General features: G+C 37.0%; 1 protein-coding gene across 2 annotated transcripts in view; it reads left to right on the top strand.

The window, feature by feature from the left end:
* The window catches only part of LOC141435686 (uncharacterized), a 124,308-nt gene that overhangs the window by 87,617 nt on the left and 10,605 nt on the right, over window positions 1-26,086 (top strand). For both annotated transcript variants that reach the window (XM_074098431.1, XM_074098430.1), the window contains exons 4-9: window positions 7,848-8,234; window positions 8,784-8,905; window positions 21,008-21,277; window positions 21,713-22,029; window positions 22,143-23,708; window positions 24,155-24,377. In XM_074098431.1, the coding sequence (XP_073954532.1) occupies window positions 7,848-8,234; window positions 8,784-8,905; window positions 21,008-21,277; window positions 21,713-22,029; window positions 22,143-23,708; window positions 24,155-24,377 (2,885 nt within the window). The remainder of the gene's footprint in view (window positions 1-7,847; window positions 8,235-8,783; window positions 8,906-21,007; window positions 21,278-21,712; window positions 22,030-22,142; window positions 23,709-24,154; window positions 24,378-26,086) is intronic.

The following is a 26,086-nucleotide window of genomic DNA, read 5'->3' as shown; positions in this document are numbered from 1 at the left end:
AATTAAGTGATAAAACATTAAATTAAAAAAATGACTGCCAAAACTAAAAGGAAGATAAGAGTGGTCTAGAACTCTGTTAAGTAGCTAATTTAAAGTTCAACAGTCGGGACCCATTTAAATCCACGCTTTAAAAACGCTAAAAGAAGACGAAGACGCATTCTAACTATAAACTAAATTAGGCTCTATTTTTTTCCTTTTTTGGCAGTCGGGCTTTTTGATTTTTTTTAATTAATGTTTTATGATACAAATAGATACGAGTAGGATCCCGTCAAATATAAAGAAAGCTTATTTTTTCTAAATATCTCTTATAATCGCCTAACATTAATTTGATAATAACCAAAAATGCGTAAGTTACCAAATATGAAAGCCTGAGAGTAAAATGATCTTAAGCTTTAAATCAAATTTCCCACAAAAAAAAGTTTTAAACTTCAATTTCTTAAAGTTGGTGTATTGATCGAGCAAGCTCACAACACGGAATGATGAATATCCGGGATCGAACACCGACCTTAGTTTATCTTTTTTTGTTTTTTTTTTCGATGTGTTCTAGCTTTTTAGAAATAAAGGAAAATTAAATCATATTTTCTGGACAATTTCGTGATTTATTAGAGCTCTCTCTTTGCTTTTGCCCGTCAGTGACGATTAAGTTAAACTGTATTAAGTATTTGAGTCACTTGTTCTACGTCTACGTAGACGATGTTGTGTTGTCGCGTGTTGTTTTCGCGTTAATACAACAAGGAATGCTATTTCATGTCCCATTTACCTACTGCAGTATAGTTTACCTACTGCAGTTTAGTAGAAACTGAGGTTTTGATTAAAAGTCTCTTGGTGTAGGCATTCGTGTAATTGGCATTGGCATTTGGCAAGGGGGGTACGATAAAAGCAAAAACAATAGGTAGTCATTCAAAGGTCTTGATAACGAAATATCATCTCTTACAGAAGTTACAGAACAGATCGTATACGTACACGACAACGTTCATACGGTTTGCTGACAAATTTATTTGCATATCTTTTTGACTTTTATTACAGGGTTGGGCTAAATTGTACAGTTAAAAATTCTAGAATAAACCCAATGCTTTGACTCCCAAAACAATGCTATCAAGTTATGCGCACAAGCACAATGTTTTCTGCTAAATAACTTATAATTCATTCAGAATGCAGTTATTTCAATTTTCTGTGACTTTAGTTGCGGTAGGTAAATTGTGTAACTATCGATCGGGAAGGTCGTACGATAAGATGTGTATGGTAATGCGTAGATTTGTTTAGGATCGACCTTTTTAGCTGACTCAAATGTTAAACCTGTGCTGGGTTTATGTAAGTACCTACATAACGTGGGTTCCATTTACCTTGTCAAAGATTGCGATATTTTTTTAGCTGGATGTAGAATATTTTAATCACTTGTCTTTTCAACATAGAAAAATAATTTCGTTTAGTAAAGGGTGCCCGTTATTTGGCATATTCTTGTTTGCCCAAAACCCACTTAGCAGAATAATTACTTCGCACAAAATGTACCTACTTAGCATAAGATTCATTTCGCATAATTTCGCATAGCGAAACCATCTCCCTACTTATATTCTCAAGAAAAACCTCACACAGAAACAAAAAGATTAAAAAATGCGGCAATAATTTTAAAACCCTGCCTCAAATTTCCTGGTTGAAAAATTAAATATGATACTTCATGTGCAATAGAGGCACGGCAACTCATTCAAAGGTAATAAATGGTTAAAATTGCCGTTTCGAAAGCTGCTAACATTTCAATAAGAGACAAAATGGTACTCAAGGTAAGGCTATGAAAGTCGGGTCTGTAAAATTTATGTGCACTTAAACGTAACCTGCCCTGCAATTGTGTCATACTACTGCGCATTGGACTAATGGGTCAAAGTCTGTCGTGTTTTTAATTTCCTTATATGATGTTGTTAACTTAGGGTTGCTAACTGCAATTAAAAATAAACAAGGATTTGAAGTTGTAAGAATAAAGACAATTCGTTTCAGATTTGACGCAGTAACAGAGTAGCGATATTTAATTTAATATGTAGCAGAATAGGTTAAATAAAACTTAAGTAGGTTATAATAATAAGCTTTAGGAATAAGCTCTGTTACTAATCATCTATGGAGTCTTGTGTATTCCGAAATAAAGATTATATTATTATTATTAATAATTAAAAAAGGCACGACTTTATCAGGGCGCTTTGATAAAACTCAGGACGCTTCTTAAAAACAATTCGGGACGTCCCAGTATATCCTACAAAACACGAAAAGTCTAACAAACTGTCTGGAAAACAAGACAGCTGGCAACCTTACCTTAGAGCACACAAAATTGCGAATTCGCATTCATATCGCGGCAATCGGCGTCGTATACCGCATCGCATCGCAGATTTGTATGGGAACCCATTACTGGCTTCATTAAATGAGAAGAAATAGAAATATAACTTTTATTATTTTGCATTCAATGTTGTAGGTACAAAAAATACTTCTATTTCTGAGACAAAATAATGACTCACATAATAATCCTCAATTAGCACTTGCTTCATTCAGTACTTTGAAAGTCACGTTATGTCATCGCCATCGCCTGCTCATTTCTGAATATGACAAGGTTTCCTATTAGTATTTTGTTGGCATCCATCTTCCACATATCTTCCGTGATCTGCGCTGTTTCGATTTATTTTACTCCACGAATCTTGTCGTTTTGTTGGCAATACATTTATCTAGCCGAGCAGTCTTTTCCGGCAACATTGTAGTGTAGAGGTACCTAACGTCTCTGCCAGATTTTATAGTTTATACGAGCGACGCCGCTGGTAAAAGCGAGTGTTGTATATCGAATGGTTGCCTAGTGATCGTGAAACAGCTCTTCCAATCTTTCGCACCTACAAGCCAGCAATTTAGTATTCTACTCTACTCTCTAGTATTCTGTATTCTGTGCCGTAGGTACACTCTACTACTATTTGTGAAACCAAGATACTAAAATGACGTTTCATGTGTTACCTGTTTTTTACATCTGTGCCACAACCGGTAATCACCGAAAAGTTTCGGTAAGTACCTACCTATGTTGTACGTAAAAAATGTTAAGATATAAACGGATCTATGACGTACTAACACACGTAGGGCACATAAGACATTCTAAAAAAGGTAAAATGGGTCAAATGAAAATTCCACCGTTTAGGAGATTTGACTTTTTGTAGTAGATGTTGTATTTAAATTTCATTTTGATTCTAAGCAAGTTCTGCCTAAAAGCAAAATACTATGTTTTATCGATTATTTGCAATAATGTCGAAAACCGAAATGAGAGAGCAGCACTATTCGTATTATGCTGGTCACATTATTTTTACATTTGACATTTCATACTGTCACTTTAGTATCTTGGTTTAATAAATAGATAGTAATAGTATTCTGATCAGGGATTTTTCTAAATTTCTATTGGAATTCCCAAATATAACATCGTGGTTTTCATATACCTTGTGTAACGAACGCCCGTGCAAGATATTGGGATTTTATACAGATCCCATGGAAATAATGGTGTAAAAAGTTGCCTGTGTTATTCTAGATATTCTACATAATAAATTTCATCCAAATCGAAGGAGTAACAAAAACACACAAATAAAAAACTAAAGCGAATTATTTTTATATAATATAAATACAAATAGAGTGGCAGAAAGAAGGGGGGGCCTTTGCCCAGCAGTGGGACACAACAGGATAAAAAAAATATAAATACAGATAAGTAAACATATGTATAATATTCATGCAATACATAAAATACAAAATATCAATGGCAATTGTCAAAAGGCCGTACGTGAGAAAAGGATATAAATGTAGCTTTTACAAAACAAATCAAGATTGATCCGTTCATGGTGCACTTGGCGATTGCATCGTGAAACGCACGGCATGCACCGCCGCTGATAACGAGAGGAATTTGCCGATCGTAAAGCTTGTCGTGCATGTTTAATCGCGCACTAAGTAGGTACTTATGCACTTGTTTGCCAAGTTGCTATAGATTTATTGACAGTCCTCGCTTGTATCTACTTCCTAGTTCTCATCATCATCTGAACAAGACCTCCCCCTTAGAACGCCACAATGAACGACAACTCGCCACTTGTATCCCCGGTTTCCCGCAGCTCTCACGATGTCGTCAGTCCACCTGGTGGGAGGCCTGCCGAAGCTTCGTCTTTCGGTTCGAGGTCGCCACATGAGGACTTTTTTCCCCTAACGGTTATAATAGTTCTAGGTGAACGTAAAATAGAGTGAGGGTATTTGAGGTCCGTGGAGATCATGTCATCGACATAACACGAAGAACGCGCAAGTTGAGGCAAAGGCAATGGGCGGGTCACATCGCATGCAGATGATATAATACAGTTTTAGTATTATTATTTATTTACCTACTGCAAAGAATATCATCTTTAAATAAATGTGTATCCTAAAGAAATCCATTAACCGTAAATAAAACGTTTGGTCCGAGTTTCTTGAAATATTAATTCTCAATGAGGTTAACTTTATTTACTGCTGAAATGATTCCACCGTGTTTTTCGTACGTTATTTTTTATAACGATATTTACGACCCGTCTTAACTATAAAGCTGCCATGTCGTCCAGAACAAATGTAATTTGTTGTAATACATGCAAATAGGTATTTGCATTTATTCTCAATTAGATTTGTCGCAGAGCGTCAAATATTTAGGACGGCGGGCCGCACGCTACTGAGCCAAATAGGTCGTCGAACGATTCAATAACAGACGAATTTGTTTTTATATTTTCCTACAGCAATTACATGGATTGGTTACTCGTATTGGGATCCTTTTTTCTGTGTTTATGACTGTCTATAATGCTTGAAATCTAGATTTTAGAGGTGTAATCTCTATTCTCGAATGGAGACGGCGGATCGGCAAGCGCAGCGTAGGACGTCCACCAAAGAGATGGACGGATGACCTGGTAAAAGGCCCAGGTTCATGGTGGATGAAGGCCGTTTCCACTAGAGGTTTATGGGGGAGGTCTATGTCCAACAGTGGACGTCCTACGGCTGGCATGATGATGAAACGAATTGACGCAACAAAGTAACAATTCAAACTGTATTTAAACTTCGTCCCTTATCGTAAAACCTCACTACTATTACGTAAACTTGATTTTTAGTGTGTTTGTGGTCCACAATGTACAGTCAACGTCATAAATTTTATAAGTGATCATTTCTGCATCTTGTCGCTTTCAGTCGTTACACAATTTCGTATGGCTTTTCAAAAATGACGTTAAAGTGACAAGGTACAAAGTGATCACTTATTTATGAAGTTGACTATACCATCTTGTCCTAGCAAATGCTTAACGTTTTGATTTACAGACTATTGAGTCAGTAAACAGCAGTTGATGTACCTAATCATTATTTCGGCTTATATAATACATCCCACTACAGGGCATTATGACTCCTCTCAGAATTAGAAGAATTGGGTCGTAGTCCCACCGAGATCCAGTGCGGATTGGAAACTTTACATACACCATTGAATTTCTTCGCATGTGTGCACACATAGGTATCCTCACTATTTTTTCTTTCACCGTTAATCTCATGGTAAATTTCATATGTAATTTCGCAATCAATTCAGAAAAACTCAGAGGTGCTAGCCCGGGGTCGAGCTCACGATCCTGCTTGAGAGGCCATAGATCAAACCACTAGGCAACCACCAATTTTTGGTTGATTTATATATTTTTAGTGGTCTCATAATATCAGCTTAAAACTTGACCGTGATCAAATCAATCAATCAATCGTGTTCGTTTCAGGTTAGACACGGGGTAGGAGACGAATCTAAACTAAAACATCAAAATCATTGAAGGATTTATAAGCAACGCCACATTCAACTATCTCAAACTCAACGCTGTATCTAACCACCCGCGATATTTAATCTCTAAGTGACATTGAATTGTTTCAAAATAGACCGCGGTTATGCCAAAAGCCAACCATCACATTGTCAAGCTTATTCCAATGATTCAGAGCGGATTATTGGTTGGTTCAGCATGAGTTCGTCACCACATTATCAATTCGATTGTCAAATGTTAATGAGAGACGGTTTGCCGTTGAAAAGTTGATTGACCATTTCGTTATAATTGGCGTATTCCTTTTTATTATTTATCTACAACGTCGTAAAATAATAGATTAGTGAAAAGCGCACTCATTACATTACAGGCATGTTTACGGCATTTACTATAGTTTCGCGTTCACTAGCACTAATTAGTAATTACTTTAGCAAGTTTTACAACTCATTTAGTATGTACCATTGTACATACGTAAGTATATATGTATTGTTTATTTGTGTTTATATCACGAACTGGCCTTGTTAGTTACACCCGTCAGTGGGACATAATTTCCCAGAAATGGCTTTTAAACTATGACCACTATTTTTAGAATTATACGCAGTTTTATACTGAACAACGCCACGCCATGCCATGCGATGGAGTGGGGATAAGATGGTGAACAATTTTAAGAAAGAACTACTAATTGTTTTATAGCCATCAGACAATTAAGATTAACATGGCGTTTGTTAGAATACGAATGCTTTATATTATTTGTTTTTATTAGAAATACGCACGCTTAGCTGAATCTAACATTAAAAAAACGAATAAGATGAAGACGAATGTTTTAGGAACAAAAAAAAAAATATTTTGTATACATATAGTAATCTTTATTCTATTCGGAAATATTTCGGCAGGGTTTAGGATCAGTTTGACTGGGTTTTGACGCTTTGTATCAGATTCGAAAAACGCCAGATTCGCGGAACGCCAGATTCGCAAAACGCCAGATTTGCATAATGCCAGATTTTCAGATTCGCAGTATACCAGATTCACAGAATGCCAGATTTGCACGATACCCGATTTCAGATTCGCAGAACGCCAGATTCGCACAATCATAAATTCGTAAAATGCAATTTAGTAGTTATAAGCCCAAAGATAGGAAAGAGCCATCATAGGAAACAAAATAGCAGACATTATAGGAAAGAGACGTTTGTTGGAAGATGGCCATTTAGAGAAGCAGACATTTTAGGAAACAGACAGAACGAGCTTGAGCCGAAAATGGTAAATAATGCTGACAAGAAATGAATCTGGCATTCTGCGAATCTGGCGTTCTGCGAATCTGGCGTTCTGCGAATCTGAATTCTGGCATCGTGCGAATCTGGCATTCTGCGAATCTGGTATTATGCAAATCTGCCGTTTTTCCAATCTGGTACAAAGCGTCAAAACCCTAACAAGGAGAAAATAATAACATTAATATTCTAACTCTAAAGAATAACTCAAATTTCGGCCTTAAATTTGTTTATTTACAATTTTTCCAAGAAGACGCCTCGAGCTTAATATTATCGTAATGAACAGCAATTAAATCTGTTTCTTGTTCAGAATTCTTTAGCATCGCTTGACTACACATTATTTTTTTCTTCGTAAAATTATTCCAAAGATCATCCCAAAGGGGCTCGCGAAATCAAAGTAGCTTTGGTGAAATTAACATTCTCTCTGGGGGTTTTATCTTCATCATTTACCTTTGGATTCGCAGAAATTATAATATACCTAAGTTGACTTATTGTAACTGGTACTCGTAGTAGGTGTACTGGTGACTTGGTGAAGGTGGAAAAAGTCCGATGGATGCGACCCTTATGATGTTCCATGGGGGAGCCCTAAGTCCGTAGTGGACGTTTTTCGACTGACGATGGTGATGATGATGATAATGACGATGATTCGCACTATTCTATAATAACACTAAACCACAGTCAGCCCTACTGTCAATAGAGTCAGTAATTTTTTTTCAACGACAGTTCAAGTTCTTTTAATAACGCGTCTTTTTGGTCTATTTTGATATAAGTATATTAATGACTTGAATATTTTTTCCAGATTGTCAAAGTCCCAGAAACAAAGGAAGGTTTCATAGACCTTAATAACCTAGAGCTGAAGTTGCAAAAACACTCGGGAACCGGCAAGAGAATGATTGGGTTCTTCCCAGCGGCTTCCAAACTGACTGGAGTTTTAGCAGATGACGTAGCAACCACTCTACTCTTGCACCAATACGGAGCTTGGTCATTTTGGGATTATACCCTAGTAGCGCCAACAGCGGCTGTTGACATGAACCCAACCTTCCCAGGAGTGGATGGAGAGATGGTGAAGAAAGATGCTTTGTTCTTCAACTGTGAAAAATTTGTTGGCGGAGTCCAAGGACCCTATGTGACGGTGGTCAAGAAAGATGTGTTCAGAAATACGCCAATTTATACTAATGATGTTGAGGTAAGATTTACACTTATCTTACCTAAATTACCTCGGTTATCCTTCACATTAATTTGAAATTCTAATTATGGACGTTTTTAAGTTTCCTTCTCTAGCTGACTTTATAAAGTTCTAGAGACCTTAGCGCCACCAAGTCATCAAATAAATGAAATGTTACAATACGACGGATCAGCTAGTAATGATGAAGTCATTCATGCCATGATCTAAGTACATATATGGCGTCATCGAAGTTCCTTAACTCGGACGGATGAATACCATATTCAACTCTAATTCGCCTGGAGAGAGATCTCTCTATAATTATTGTAGGTAGCCTCTTCCCACATTGGTGACCCCGACGTATTCTGAACATGCAACTATCTCATTATAACGATCTCATTTTAGCAAAAATCAACATATAAAACATATCACATACTTAGCGGAACATGCAAAACCTATTCTAGGTTGTTTTTTTAGTATCTAGCCCTTGCCAGAGACTATGTTTCCCTGAATATGCCAATATGCTGAATATGCTGGTTTGATAGCTTAATACTCACTTTTTAATTTTCCAAGGTACTCTGCGAGAGGATCGAGGAATGGCGATGTACTGACTCCGTCCGAACAGCCATCGTGATGCAGCTGCGAGATGCGGTCGGGCTGCAGAATATTGCTCAACGTCAGGACAATATCACCAGGTTAGTCCATATTGTCTTCTTCTTCATTACTTTAATCCGAGTTCTATCTTAGGGTGGGAACGCTCTGTCTTGGGTTGTTATAGGAGTTAGGTTCTGTGTTTTAATTTTCATCAGGTTAAGTCAGCTCTCATCTCAGGTTAGTCTATTTTGTGGTTTTCGTCGTCTCCGATCTATATGTATTAGTATGAGTCACAACTTGCCTTGGTCTCTTAGAATGAGAAGACTTGGGCTGTAGTTCTCATGCGGACCAGTGCGGATTGGGAACTTCACGCACATCATTGAACTGTTTCGCTGGTGTATCTAGAGCTCGAGCTCACGATCCTCTGCTTCAGAGGTCAAATCACTAGACCACACGGCTTTTTGAAATGAATTACTTCCCATTTTTTTTGCAAAAATACACGTAGGTAGTATTACAAAAAACCGATATCTGAAACGTACGTATACTCGTATCAAAAATATATTATGGAAGTTTCCAAATGTGATAAGTACCTTTAAAACTTTTTATTCGGCAACGATTTCGTGTAATGCAAACTTACTTTTCCCGAAGGGTTGACGAACTATATTCTCGCTCATTAGGTATAGTCTTACCTTCGTTTACCCACATCAAATGTCTCCGACACGAAGTTTCTTCAATATTGAACTTTACTTTACCACTTTACCTTTGTATGGTTTACTTTGACGTGTCATATTATCTAAGTCTAGAATACTCGTAGGTAACGATATCTTCAAAAATGTATGGAGTTCTTTAGAGCTTTAGATTTTCTTTTGATTAAGAAAACAAGGTTTAAGCATCTTCACGTGTGTGTTGAGAGTGTAAGGTGGTTCTTAGATTTTATGTTGTCTAAAAAGAACATCTGAATGAATAATTTTATTGAGACTTACAGTGAAGAATATAATGTTATAGATATTTACGTTTTTGCGTAACTATTAAAGCTTTCAGTAAACAATTCAAATCAATATTTTTCGTCACAATATTATTAACCTTCATTGTTTACGATTCTTTATAATAACAATGAGCACGTACTTGTATTACACATCAGACATCAGTTAAAGCCACACAGCCGTTTTATTTCAAAACAAAGCTGTTATTACCTACTTTTTAGCGCCAGTGACGACTACCGATAGCCTATTTAGAATACCTAGACCCAACGAGTATGTTGACGTTGAGTAGGTATGCTCGACACAATAGGAAGATAGTACTTGTCTTAAAGACAGCGATAACGTTCGATAAATAATTTGTCGACATTTCAAGGGGCACCCTATTAAAACAGATGGATGAGACTAGAATGCAGTACTTTTAAGGCCCACATACGAGGGGATAAAAGGATGACTTATTTGACTTCGACCTTTAAACCTCGAGTTAGTTCCTACTTGAATAATATTCTGCATTGATTTGAGCGGATGTGTGGAAAATCACCGCGTCGAACGTGTCAACTGTTTGCACAACGACTCCGAAGCCAGCAGCTTTGACGGCTGTTATCATTCGGAACCCTCTTTTGGTAAACGTTGGTTGAACGTTGAATTAAATTGCATTTAAAGGCAAAACAAGCCACTGAGCTTTTCGCTGATGTGTCACCTAGTCGCGAACTTGAACGAACTAACAACCTACTCGTACCAGCGAAACCGCTCACCGAGCCACAAACAGCACCCTGGCACTATTTAAGGGAGGGCAAGGAAGGCGGGTATTTGACCAGAGTAGCGAAAATGAGGGGCGGCTATCTTCCGACGATTAACAATACACCATCCACCGTTAGTGTATGTAAAGGGCGGCGAAAATTAACTTTGAGCGGCTAAACAGCTCGAACGGGCCCTGGTTGGTCACTAGTACGCGAACAATCATCTGCTTGCTTAATACCGGCCGAGTCAGCGGCCGTTTCACTTTTGCGGGGACACACAAAATCGTGTATTTTCATTTTAATTTTATTTGTGTTTGCTGTTTATTGTTTTTATTTTTATTTTGTTGTATTTGTGTCTTTGTGAATGTGAAAATGTCTTCTTTCTTTCTTTCTTCTTTTATATTTATATATTTGTCTGGCCATTTTAATCTTTAATCTCTCCGGCGGCTCCGGCTGATGATGACGACGACAAAATAAAATAACAACGTCAAAATATCCTTATTTGATCGAAGACTTATTAAAAAAAGCCGCACCGAATTTGACATTACAGAGAAAGCAGTGACTTCGTTTAAACTCCTCTTTTTACTCTAACACGTACTTATGTATGTCATACACAATTTACTATTATGATATATATTTCTACATAATTATAACGTTTCACTGCCGCCTGTGTTGACATTGGCGAAAATAGACCTTGGCATTTTATTACATGTGGCGAAGCAATTTCTTGCGCAATACACAATTTATTAACCTTATGCCTGGCTACAGCTCCTAATTTACTAAAGCATTGGACATGATCTTAGTAGCTAGTACAAGACAAAGTTTTAATCATGATACAAAATTAATGTTTCCAGCTCATTAACTGGAAAATATAACGCATTAACTCTAATGCTTTAATTAGTCTTATTTCATTTGAGATTTCCATGGAGTTTGTGATTTAATTTCAACGAAGCATGAACAGCCAACATTTTATTAGGCTAATTTAAACAATTAAATTAATGTATTGTTTACCCAACATTAATGTAATGAGTTAGAAACATTAACTTCGTATCACGTTTAAAATTTCACCTCATATTTTCGTGAAAGACATGGCTCTAGTTTTATTTATTTATAATTTAAAATGTGTTTGGCCATTGAATGAGACCAATAAATTAGAATAATGTGGTCCGCAAAAACCTGAATATACGAAATGGTCTGGTGAGCATTGATTTCCACAGCGAACTGGTTTATTTTATTACCTACCTGTAAAATCCACACCTGTCCACTTTTAAAATTGCAAATTAATGCACAATAGAAAGTCCTTGGTGCTAAAAATATATGCGAAATTGCGAACCTCCACTTGTGTTGATTTCTGACGGTCTTAAATTAGAACCAAAATAAAGCGTAACTCAGATTGATTCACAATGCATAGTTTACGTGGCTGACGGAAATCAAATCATACGCCTACTGTTGGGAAGATTGTCGCCAACTGCGTCAATGCTATTTAATAACGGGTGATAAAATGAAACAGTTTTCATCGAATTAAAGGTTTATTCATTCATTCCACTCTTACTCTTAACTTCTCCACTCACATGTCCTGCTAGCAAGATTTTAAAGAACCTTGCTTTGTTTGGACTTTGGAAAGTCTTAGTGTACCTAAAATTTCGTGAAATAAATTTTAGTCTATTCCATTCCATTCTATTCTTCAAAGAGTGATGTTAAAACGGATGCTGTCAACTATTTACTCATTTCAATATTTTGTCGTTCACTACTTCTCCAACCAGTATACCTCTAACTATTGGATCTGTCCATCTCCAGCCTATACACGTTCTACTGCTGGGCACTGGCCTCCTCTCAGATGGAGAGGGCTTGAGCTGCAGTTTCTATGTGGGTCCCGTGCGAATTGGGGACTCCACACACCCTATTGATTCGCACGTGCAACCAGGACTGTTTGTTCCTGTTTTCAGTTTATCTCAAAAATTAATGATTTAAGTTCAGGTTCAAACATATCACTCAGTTTATGAGGCAACAAGTCAAACCAATGGGCTTCCTCTGCTTTATAACCCTGTTTTTTTGGGTATTTCTCCTATTTAACTCGTCAAAACATTGGGCATTATTATTTGTACCTTAAAGTTTATTTTGTACATTTGTTTTCATAGGAAATAGTTACTCATTCACTTGTAGATGTTAGTCTATGGCGCATAGAAGGATTTATCCTTTGTTTAATTTGCATGTACTAACACTAACACATTATTGTCATACTGTTCAATGACATATCGATACAGGCTGTCACCGCGTGACGGCGCCTTCCGTGCATATACAAACATATGTACATACATACAGATCGTCGGCAAACTAAGAAAGCAAACGATCTAGTGCAAATATAATAGATAATGCTAATGTTCCTTGTCGTCAAGTTGAAAACACAACTTTGACTTTGCGCTAACTTTTGATTCTTACTTTTAATATACTACAAAAATTTGCAGCGTGGATTTTACGTAACTTAAGGCTCTTTATACCTCTAATATTTCCATCAGCACAAGATGTAGGTACGCTCGTTGAAGTGGCAATGGGCAGGCCATATAGCTCGGGGAACTGATGGCCGTTGGGGCCGAAAGGTTCTCGAATTGAAGATCGCGGATCGGCAAACTCAGCATAGGACGCCCACCAACGAGATGGACGGATGATCTAGTTAAAGCCGCAGATTCACGTGGATGCAGGCCGCTTCCAACCGAAGCAACTGAAGGGGCCTATGTCCAACAGTGGACGTCCTACGGCTTATTATGATGATGATGATCAAGATGTACATGTACCGTAGTCATGATAAGAGTAGCATTTAAATACTGAAGATTTCACAACAATGATTGAGTTTTATTACAGAATGATTGAAAATACGATTTCCGTAGTGTTCGAAGCAATCGCTCAGTGTTTCCGTTTTTTGCTGGTACGATAAATGTAAACATTTGTTGAATTACAAAATTTAAGAGGTAGATTGAGCGGGATTCAGACAGGGGAATGTAATTTACATGAAATAGTATTGGTAAAAAGGAAACGTTGTTATTGGCGGATGCACGAATTTCCCGTTCCCCCATCGTTTTCTACCATTAAGCATTATTGGATGCCGAGGCGCCAATTCATTGCATTTCCTGGCTTCCTTCCCGGGAAATTCTAGGGAAACAAACAAGAGTTCTGTATTTTGTTAAGATAATTTTATATGGGGAACAATTTTATTGCATTTCAACTACTAAAAGCATCATTCAGCCAGCGGATTGCAAGAGAGTTTAAAATAAAAGCCCGGCTTATCACAACACTTTTAAACTATTGGCGTTGACAGTCGAGTCGAGAAACAGCAGGCCCGGCTATTGTGGTATTCTATGGGGAAGGCCTATATCCTTCAGTGGACACCTTTGGGTTGACGATTTCTTTGAGAATTCTCACTAGTATTTGTACTCAGCATCAATTGGCTGTTATCTCGCAGCATAGCAACGCACTACTTGTGAATGACCCATTTAGTTAGAGGGCGCCGGTGCCGCAATGACCTGGATTCAATTCCGTGCTAGGGCTGTCGTTTGTACAAATAGAACAGTTTAAACTAATTTCCAGTTTATGTTGACTGTGAAATAATTATTTCTCAATTATTTTATTGAGTTTATACTATTGACTTTGAAACCCTGCGTCCATTGGTTCCTGGTATACATAGACTTTTAAAAGATTTACAAAACCGTCTGATTGACACAACTGAAGACTAAAGGGCCAGCAGCTATGTCTCTCGAAGAATTAGCATAACTATTCAACGAGCAAACGCTGCCAGCCTTTTGGTCACGATGTCATGGGGCCCATTTCTAGATTTAAATTTGTTTTCAGCAATTAGTGTTTTGGTTATTTTATTTTTTCTTTGTTGGTATAAGTAATATTTTTGATCTCGACTCAATTTTTAATGAGTTGAATGATGTAGGTAGCTGTTAGAATAATTATAATCAAGCTACAGATGCTGGCAAACTTCTTGATGACACATCTTGAGTGCCCAGAAGCGAACCGAATGCCGCTTTAGTGTAAATTACATGCACATAGGTACTTACCCCTACTACACGTAGCTTCAATTCTCAAGAAGTAAAGTTAGTTATATTTATATGCTCGTTACATTATTATTGGACTGGATTTTTTTATATAGATGCTTGATGCTTGATGATGCTGACAAACTTGTTGCAAAATTTAAACACTAATATTAAGTAAATAAATCCTAGTGTCTTTGACCCTTAATGCGACTCAACGCTAAAAACATATAAAGTTGTTGCAGGTTTAATGAAACTATTTCCATCATTTAGTAGTCCTTGATTTAAATCCTAGGTGGTTTTCAAGGGGTTACTTTGCAGCTCTCATACTCCTAAGAATACGAATTAAGCCTAGGTTTTGAAACTTGCAAAGAGCAAAATGTCGGTATTATTGCAAAGTTGTTAGAATTATTTTTTCCGCTTCAAATTAATTTCGTTCTAATGTGATCTAACAGCACGCATTGTGAAAAAGTTCTACTGTAAAATCTGTGTATTTGAAGGTTTAGATTTGACTGTTTTAAACCCTATTTTGTCAGCCCTATTTAATGCTTAGTAACAGTAGCCCGGAGTCGACGGTTCGAGCATTGCATTAAAGATGCACCGATATGAAATTGCTTTGGAAGTTAAGAAAATTGAGTTTTTATAGTTCTCTGTATAGCTGGAGTTGAAATATTTTGATGGTTTTCAAATAGCACCTAAAGTGAATTGAGGTTATAGATCAAAAATCTGATTCAGAAACCTGCCTGGAATTGTATTTAAACACAGTTGAGAAATATTACATAAAATTAAATACATGTAAAAAGTGAACTTATCCCTTTAAAAGATCTGTACCAGTCAGTCTTTATTCAGGAACCAGGAACCGATAAAAAGTTGAGTTATTATTTTAACAAATAAGTCTACAACAACAATTACAATAGTTGAAGCAATAACTATTTCTGCCTGCAATAAATCAGCTTATAGTTAGTTAAATAGGTAACTAATCAATTCGTCGAGTATTTTCCTTAATTTTCACCTATTAAGGTTTGCAAGAATCCTGTGTTGAAAGAAGCTTAACCGTGATAGTTCGATGCATGACAAAACTGAGGTATTTTGAATATTTCTACTGCAGGTACCCCAAAAGGAAAAAAAGGAAAAATCACTTCATTTTCCGTATATTGTGAAGATGCCTTTTGGTAGGAACGTGTGGAACTATCAAGTTGAAATTAATATCTAATTCTAAGATTCTTAGAAGATCTGAACGAAAATGTTTCAAAAAACATGCGATTAAAAAACAACTAAAAGCACAGATAAAAGAAAATAATAACTGTTTTTCATAGACGTACTTATGAAACTTTTTTTGTTAGCTTTTATATTTTCATAGAACCCTTAGTGCACGAATCTGAACGTACGCTTGGCCGGGTTTTTTTATCATCTAAGGTGGAATGAGTTTATGATTTGTGAATATAATTTTAAAATGTGTTGTTAAAACATTCGATCAAAGTATAATATTATCGCATGTTACTCAAATCCGACACGATTTTTAAACTCGGAACGATGACAACAAGATGTATAATATTCTACATAATTAATAGGTACGAGTATAATTCACAAGATGAAAGTGACAATATATCTTTGTTGAAAAAGTAGATCAGAAGACATTTTCTACGGCTGATATAGTACACAATATAGGTCAGTTAATATAGGTTAGTGTGTGTTTACATAATTACTATGTCGGGATTGTTTTCGACAACAAGAGAACGTCGTTAGATATTATTAGATACAGCGTATGTTACAAAGTTGTACTACGGATTCCTTTTCCAGACTTGTAGACGTCAGTAGTTATAGAATTCATACTTAATAGTATATTTTTAGGATGTTTGTCATTATGTAGTAGGTAAATTAGTTTCTGTTCAAGCTAATCCGGAGACTACAGTTTTGGTGCGGGGTAGGGTTTGGTTTCTTATAATTATTTCAGTAAATAACAGGTGCTTGATAATAACCAACATTAATTTGATTATTATTTACTGAATCGAGATTCGAGAGTGATTCATAGTGCAGATCGTGACAAAAACATGATTATCACATTTTTGAGCTATCATGTCGATTTCATATCATTCATTGATCTTCATATTATCTTTGAAAGTTCTAAAAATAAGCTGAAAGTGACTGCTAAGCTAACTGACACTTGCTGATAATGATTTGTTATTTAAAAAACAAGATAGATACTACATTTAAATCCCGTTTAACTTCAATGTAAAATAACCCAACCTACTAACAATTAGAAAAGTTGAATAACCCCTGACATTTGGAACAGACTGATAAATTAAAATGTATTTTTTAATTAACAACTCCTAAAAGAAATATTTACTTGACCCCTGACATTGTCCTTATGCGTGTAGAAGCACGCTTTTACTTTACGTAAAAAGAACCGTATTAAAATTAGTCCATCCATTTGAGAGCTACGATGCCTCAGACGACAGGCAGACATTGGAGTCAAATTTATAACACCCCTATTTTGCGTCGGGGGTAAAAAACTAACGATCTTAAACACATTTCCACTGGCAAGTAAACATTGGCATTTATAACAATGCTATAACCGTATCATAATAAATCGCGTAATAAGGGTAACTAGACTTTCCAGCGGATACACACCCCTCAGGTCACACAGCTCACGTGTCACCAGAGATCAAGATACAGTGGCTAAGAATGACGGCGCCAGCTCTGTTGAATCTGTTCTATGGAAATAGAACGAAATGACGTAAACATGAAACTGTGCGGGTGTTAAATTTAAACTATCATGCACTGGGAGACGGGGTTCCCTAGACATTGAAATTATAACTTTCAAAATCGAACACAACTTTTACAATAGAATACAATGCATGGAATGCACAATGGAAGTTGGTTTCTATATATTTTCGAGGAGAGGCAATTTATGCGGAAAGATCGAGATATTTGCTCTGAACTGCGCTAGAAAACCAGCTTTTTATTTAATCGCAATTTCTTTCTGAAAATGCTACAAACAGCTCATCTCTTGACTGAATTAAAGCAATTAGGAACATAATAGACAAAAATAGACAAACAAGAGTACCAAACCTGCTCTCCCTTAGATGGTAGCATCTATTGAGTTTTAGTAATGTAATGACCCAAAAAATCCAAGATCGCAGAAACACAACTGTCATTTTTCTACGTCATATTAAAAGATGATGAGATTAGTAATATATCTTTCACTAAGGATTTTCACGAAATAAATTACATTACATCTCATTATGTGTCTCATAAGGTTTCATTAGATTACTTTTTCCTTATTCTTCAGTTAATTATTTATCAAATGTAATGAAGGTCGTTTTGACGGAATCTACCCATGAATCCCACAAGCCACGCGTAAGAACCATTTGATTCCTGACCCACCGTAGAACGCTCTCACAGTAAGTGTCATAATATTCCTTGTTCCTTGTCAAGCAATGCGATGTCACTATGACTTATTCTACGTAAAGGATCCACAGTCATCTGTAGCTCTCAACCTTGACGCTGGCAAAATTGTCCCGTTGGACAAACGCCATAAAAAAAAAAAAAAGGATCCACAATGGGTCATGATTCAGTTGGTTCGATAGTTTTATAAAAGAAAGAAAGAAAGAAAGAATATTTATTTGCTTAAACATAGTAAGTACAATGTAGGTGGTTATTATAACAATTATAATTGTTTGTTTCACATGTTTAACCGATAGTGGCATGCAAATTATACATAATAATAATGTCAAATTGTTGTTGATTAAATAGTCACTAACACAATATTATTATATAAGGAGGAAGGAGCTTTCGCGAATTCCCCAGTCACTCACTAATCAGTCATTCGTTTGAAGGAACTAGCTCAGTGTGGCCTATAAGATATACATAAATTAGCCAGTGCAAAATAAAACCGATCTATTCTTGCAGCGCCTTGCCAATAGTTTCCACTTATAAATTAAAAGTCCAAGGCCGGTGTAATATAGGAAGAATCAATTATAATGTTAATGGTAGATAACTCGTGCTTTAATGTTTTATATTTGCATGCGCTCGCATCTCTATTATATGTGGGTGGTAGGTACTTGATTCACGATTCTTAAATTAGGTATTAAATCTAGCCTATTAATAGATATTATGTAACGTATAGGTTTGGATTAAAACTACTGGACGGATTTGGGTATAATTTGGTATGTAGATAGCTGGATATCCAGAATAACATATAAGCTGCTTTTTATCCTATTCCCACTATTTCCCACGGGATCAGGAAATATCAAACGTAAAGTCTAGAGACATGCAATTTTCTTCATACAACTGTCAGAACTACAAAGGCTAGTTTGAGTAATATACTATGAGTAACTGCGACTTAAAGCAGTGTTTCCACCAATACTCGTAATGTGCGAGGATGTGTTGCGAGGGATGGGCTTGTTATAAACCAATAAAAACGGTGGAAACTCTGGTGGAAACGTTGCTTTAACGACTTTTGAGTCCCTAGTGTGCTTTTAATTCTGAGCGAAAATAGATTTTTCTTTAACAAAATACAAGTCAAATTTAACTTATAAGATTCGACAGGATATCAGTCACCTAAGTAGACAAGTGAAGTTTATAAATGCATTTAAAAACAAAACAGGTGTTTGCATGGAAAATGCAACCGTATTTTCCTCATCTAAACAATGCATGCACGTTACGTCATCCACTGACCGAGTGCTCGCAAACGTATAATTATAAGTTGTAACAAACGCTATCGTTTATTGTGATTTTTATGTTACTACAGAATAACAATAACGATACTTGGGTTATTAGTGATAGTATTAAATAAGTAAATTACGCAGACTTGGACTAACTTTCTCGGTTCGATGGTTCGGCCTCTGTCCAAAAGACCACCGATCACCGCATAGGAAAATGCAAAGACAGATCTTATAGATAACTAAAAGATATGATTAGCATTCAAGACATGGCACTTCCTTTCTTCCTGTGGCGCGCAACTTCCGCATCTATAATAATGAGTTTTGCATTGAATCTATTACAAAGAAGTACCAAAATGTGAAATTGTTTGAATAGGTACATTTGCAGACAAAAACTTCAAGTAACTTCACGTTTAAGTCAACCAAATTTTAGGTAGGCACTTAATGAACATGTCCTTTGTGCTTTGAATAAAGTTTTGAGACCAATCACCAATAAGTACTTAAAACAGAAGATAGAAAAAACTGGAAAAACCTTGTTTAAATTTATCATCATCATCGTCATAATTATCAGGCGTAGGACGACTATGTTGGACATTGGCCATCCCCATAGACCTCCTGTTATTTCGGTTGGAAGCGGCCTGCATCCGCACCGTGAACCCGCGGCTTTAACCAGGTCATCCCTTCGTTGGTGGACGTCCTACGCTGCGCTTGCCGATCCGCGGTCTCCATTCGAGTACTTTTTGATTTAAATTAGTAAAATTTAAGTTTTAGTGGCTTTGAAATGAAGAGTTAAGTAGTCAAGAGTTGTTGGTGCATCGCGGCCAAGCGATATAATAAGGATCTGGGGCGGCGTATGAGGGACAGGGGCGGCGACCCGCGGTCCGGTCTTTATCTGGTGCAACATACATATCTTTGGCGATTCAACGGGGCAATGCGATAAGTATTTTTGGCACATTTGGCCCTGCCAGGGTTGCATCGGTCCGGGAATTTCTTTAGAGTAGGTTTTAGTGACGAAGCTTGATGCGGATCTTGAGTTTGTTTTTTGACGAAGTTTGTTGTGGACAACAATATGTTCGGATTTGGCGAAGCTAAAGTTATTAAAAATATAAATTTATTGTTGGTTGCCTTTTTGGGACGTGAAAAGTATGACTACCTACTAAATACAATACAAAATCAAAGACAAGGTTATATTCCGCTTTGTAAACAGGACTCGCGCGTGCTATGCTTTAGCAAAAGCCAAAAACGTCATAAAATAAATCAATACATTTTTATTTGTGCCACACAACTCAAGTCTTTCTAAAACAAGTTTAGGTTTTTTGTCTCGTGTACTTTTAAACTAGCCAGCCAAGACACAGTTTCAATCGCTCCACGGATATGGGCATAGCGCATATCTACTTATTTGATCACATGCGTCAATCTCGTGATTCAATATTTAATGCGTTAATTAAAAACTTGTATAGCCTTTTATGGATCGAATAACTGTTATTTAACTAGCCTGCCATTATACTTAGTTCTAGATTATGGGAACGCGAACAAGATGAGATATTTTATCAGAATTTAAAAATACTGAGTCAAAATTGCTTACAGGTTCCTAGGATTTGACTTTGCAATCTCACAAGTAATATTATTACATGTCCGAAGAAACGTAATAAATTAGCAAAGCGTCTTGACACACTACCTGTGACGCGTTGTTGTGAATAAATGTGTTTTCTTTATTTCTTTCTTCTATCTGGAATAACTTAAGTTTTTTTTAATACTTAGTTCGCTAATTGCAACTTTCTTTTGTTACAGACAAGTGCTCTCTCACATAAAGAACATTCCAGAACTGATCCTCCTCGGCAGTGAATCAGCAACCGCTCGTCGCCTCCCCATCTTTTCACTAATGGTCAAGCACCCTCGCGGCACCTTCCTACACCACAATTTCATATGTGCAGTACTCAATGACGTCTTCGGCATACAGGCTCGAGGAGGCCTCAATAGCAACTTGAACTACGGGTCTGATATTCTTGGTATAGACGATCAGCTCCTTAAGGAATATGAGAAACTGTTGCACGTAGAAACGTGAGTATTGAGGTGATTGAACTAGTTGTGAGCGGATTGATTTTGATGAGTTTTTATTGGACTGTGTCGTTGTACGCCGTTTAAATTTGCTTAAGTGTACTTACTTGTAAACTTCTAGGATCTATAGTTGTGTAGAGACTTACCTATAGATAGAGAGGTAAGCTAACTTCGCTCCGAATACACTTTAGTTACCAAAATGTTTGCCATACCCGCGCCGCAAATCTCACAACTAAACTGTAATAAATATGTTTTTTGGTCTGGACTGAGTTTGAAGTAACAAAAGTATTTGCAAAACAAAATAATACCAAACAAAGCGACCACTGTGTGTTTCATGCAAATTTTACGACAAGAAAATATAGTTGTGTTTAAAATAATCTATTATTAGAATGAAGGTCGTTCATACTCGCATGTCTTATAGCTTGCTAATTATTTCAGACAAAAGGAGATAGCGCGTGTAAGAAAACTGAGCGCTGTGAAGCTTCCTGAAACACCAATACACAACGAGCACTTGAGACCTGGCTTCTGCAGAGTATCCCTCCAATACTTCATGTCGGACAGCGAACTCGCGTTCGTTCTTGAAGCTCTGAAGATGGTGGCCACTGAGGGCTGGAAGATTTTGCCGCAGTATGTCGTGAACCCGGAGACTGGACAGTGGAAGCACCATACGTGCTCAATCATTAGAGACATGAAGTCCTTACACTTGTTGAGGTTCAAAGATGGGAAAATATCAGCTTGTGAAAGGAGAGTCTCTGGTAAGATTATTACGCAGATCTATCTTTATTAAATTCAACATCTGTATTGCAGAAAACCTATTTAATTGCCTCGATGTAATAAGCCATTAAAATTTGTGATATTATTGTTTCAGGCCCCGGTATTTTCCCGCAAACTTACACCGAGTGTTTGCAAACCGCCAGAAACCTGTTCAACCGCGCGCGAAAATTAGCAATGAAGTGTTCGACGGTTGAGCCGGAAATGAGCTTCAATCCTCGCATCGACTATCTCCGCTGGTTCATGTTACCAAAGGAAGCCCATGACCTCTTGCTTGGACGATCCGCCAATGTCAAACACATCGTGCCATTTGATCCTTCCGGATACACTGGTGCCAGGAAGAGTCTACACTTTACAAGATCTAACATCACCTCATCTCCCACTTTAGGGTCGTCGCCCCGCCACTTCAGTCTGTCAGCCATAGACGACTGTCAAATATTCAGACTGAAGCAAAAACAAAAGTTCTACTCTAGAGAATCTAGTCTTCGAGAGACGCCGCAAAAGGAAGAGGAAACTCCAACATCGCATCCAGTTAAATTCGCTGTCGGAGAATCTGTGTCACCTCTTCGCATATGTCCGCAAACTGCACGTCCTTTGTTGATGAGGTCTAGGTGCTATAGTTTGGGGTCAGACAATCCCACTGTAGCATTAAGCGCACAAACTAAATTAAACCTTGGGTTAAAAGAGACTAGTCCTAACAATATAATAGAGAAGGCGAGTACTTTCTGCAACTGTGGCAGTCAGACCGATCTTCAATCTTTAGATGATCCCATGATCTCGCCGCCAGTATTCCCCTATAGTGCGCAAAGTAGCTCATCAACGTCTGATTGTAGTCAATTAGGGCGCTCGTCTCCTACGACATCATTAGCTTCACAAACATCGGAAGACCTGCAGGCTTACGTTAAAGAGATGACTAAGGAGATAGCCACGGAGATCAAATCAGAGATTCGGGAAGTTATATCCAGAGTAGACGATATTCTAGAGAATTCCGATGCACTCGAACAGTCAAACGCTAGTTTAAACTCAGTTTCTAGTCAGAGCGATAAGAATTCTGTATCAGTCATGGATGTAACGGAGTATCTTATGGGGATGTCGAAAGAAATGGCTTCGGAAGTCAAGAGCGAAATCAGAGAAATGGTGAATCAGGTCGACGAAATGATCTCACCAGAATACACTGGATACAGTTCTAGAAAGAGTTCTCCTCCTCAAACGGGTAGAAAAAGAATTGGATCCGGTCCAGAACTAGGCTTGGACTTACAGAGAGCCCCACAGTGTTTGAGAAAGTGTCCCACTAGTCCAGTCTTGCCTGTTCAGTTAGGAAACGAGGAAGAAAACAGACTTTTTAAAAGATCACCTTCGTCTCCGTCTCCTAAATCTGCTCAGTGCACTCCTTTACACGAAGCTTCAGGGCCAAATAGTATTTCGTTTAACTCCAGTGAAACGTCGACTCCTGATACCATTATCCAGGTGATGACGTCACAGAACTCTCCGAACATACCTAAGTCGATCAGCTCAAATAAACTGTCAGATGACGAGTCGTGCTTGGACGCGGCTTGTAGGAATTGTTGTGTCAAGAAAAATTGGTGCCAAAACCCTTCGGTTAGTTCACAGGACAGCGGGATCAACATGTGTTTCACTGAAACAGACTCCTATTTAGAATTTGGTAAGTATTATATTCTGTGATTCATATTTAAAATGAGAAGAGAGTTTTTAACGGCAATCGTTATCAAATATTTACTTTTATTCGGTTTGTATTTAAAGAATTGTATTGAAGCAGCAAATAAAGTGTTATAAAATACATTATGATGAAATTTTCATAAATTTTGCATTGTCGTACATCGTTCTGGTCGATTGATTCTGTTGGGAGTTGCTCAATTCTGTTTTTATCAAATCTAGTTTAGTACAGGTGCGGTCCAGTTTTTTTATTTGTCCAATGATATTTTATTGAAAGACTTACGATCTTAAGAATTGAGTTTAATTTTTAAATGCAATAAAGTTAAAAAAAAAAACGAATACTTATGGTTCTTCTAATCAGCTGACAATTAAGAAAATTCACCGTAGTGTTTAATTTAACCTTTAACTATAAAGATCCTATTTCGTTTTCCCCAGTGAAATGGCGCACGTCGTCAGATCCAACGACGAACAAAGCAAAGAAGCTGCAGGGTAGACTGAGAATGTGCCAAAAACATGACAAGAATGAAGTGCCAGATATTATAGAGGGTGTACCAGTGTGCCCTGGTGACCACGGCCGCCTGGCCAAGAGATACAACGAGGCGGCAGGCGAGGGTAGAGTGGTGTTCGACATACCCGATGAACAGGAGAACAAAAATAGGTCAGTATTAATTATGCTATGTGTGATTTTTGAGCATGCTGTGTAAAAGGGTAAGAAAGACAAGATGAAAGATATATAAGTAAGTAAAGTTAAGAAAAAAAGGTATAAGAAATTACAAAAATAGACACATGGAACTACCAAGAACTACGATACTTTCGCTTGAAATTTTTGTGGTTCTGTCTATTTCGCAAGCCACTCTTGAAACTAGTAATATTGTTGAAAAGTGTAGATACAAAAGGATAATGTATGGCAATTACATAAAATTACCTAATATTGTGTCCATGTGAAGTAAATAGTGCGGTTAACATTGTTTCCCATTTCACTCGAAGAAACTAATCTGATTTTTATAAACTAAACGTAAATCGCACTAAAGTGAAAAAATCAGTCAATAGCCCCCATTCTAACCTAAGCAAGCGATGTAATAGAACTGTTACAAATCTTGGCAATGATCTTGCTCTTGCTCGTACCAGGTCGAAAGCAAATTAGGATGGCTATTAATCAAACATCATCTAGTTGGCGCTTCATTTCTCATCTTGTTACGCAAGAACAACAACGCTTTGGTGTTTAATGATTTACTTACACTACATAATACGGTATTTGCCTATGTTGTATATGTTTTATAGATTAAAACTATACAATGCCTGTTATCGAATAGAAAAACAATTTTTAAGCTACCTTTACAAATAACAAAGTTATAAAGGTTTGAAATTCAAGATTAGACAGAGAAAGACATACTGGCATGTGACGTCACACGCCAGTACCGCCATACTTGCTGCATAGAGAAAAGCGTTTGAGAAAGAGACAGGTATACAGATTTTTCAAAAAATCACCATAAATCCAATTTTCAACCGATTTAAATTTTCTCTTCGCTAAACACTATCTGTATATCTATATTTTCATAATAATATTAAGATATGGCAAAATCAGGAGTTGTCAAATACCGTATTATATTTGTCTACATCTATCGATCCATCCATCCAATTGTCAATTATGCTTATTAGGCAATATTAGTTGGTCAATGAAGACTTTTTACTAAACTTTTACAGTATCTTCCACTTTCGTCTCAAAATAGTCAACTGATACCAGTGTTTTCTAACGAATAACAATTCAATCCTATTTCCATTCAAGCAACACTGCCAACTAGCAATGCCAAGGCAAATGGTTATCGCCGCGGCGGCTACGCTGGTGCCAATCCCACTGACCTTCTTGCTCTGAATTTCATTCAGTTAAAATTGCAAGTGCAGATATTATTCGTTCATATAGTATTTCGAAAACTCTTTTTTTCGCTTTAATTACGCACGGTTCATGCAAATGTGCATAAACGTTGTGAAGTAGTTCAAAATTTGGTTATTTGATATTTTCTGCGACTGCTCCCCTTATAATTTACTGCTTCATTATTTTCCGTGACAAAATCAAAGGTTATTTTCATAGAGTATATTTAATTAGAAGACTGCATCGCATTATAACGTGCTTAGTACCTAAATAATACAGCTATTTAAAGATAGAAAATTATCTACTGCCCATGCCAATATTCTATGTCATTTATAACTTCCCAAATCGATTCTTCAAAACATTTGGCATGCTCATTGGACACTTTATTTCGGACTATAACAACAAGGAAAAATTCCGTATTCGCCATTCTAATGTTGTCCTTCGGCGTTGATTTTATCCTTAAAAATTGGCTCAAAAATAACTTTTTCAAATTCTCC

This window comes from Choristoneura fumiferana, chromosome 15 (genome assembly GCF_025370935.1).
Source record: "Choristoneura fumiferana chromosome 15, NRCan_CFum_1, whole genome shotgun sequence".
NCBI lineage: Eukaryota > Metazoa > Arthropoda > Insecta > Lepidoptera > Tortricidae > Choristoneura > Choristoneura fumiferana.
The sequence above is the reverse complement of the archived record's forward strand: the minus strand, read 5'-3'. Positions and strand labels throughout refer to the sequence as shown.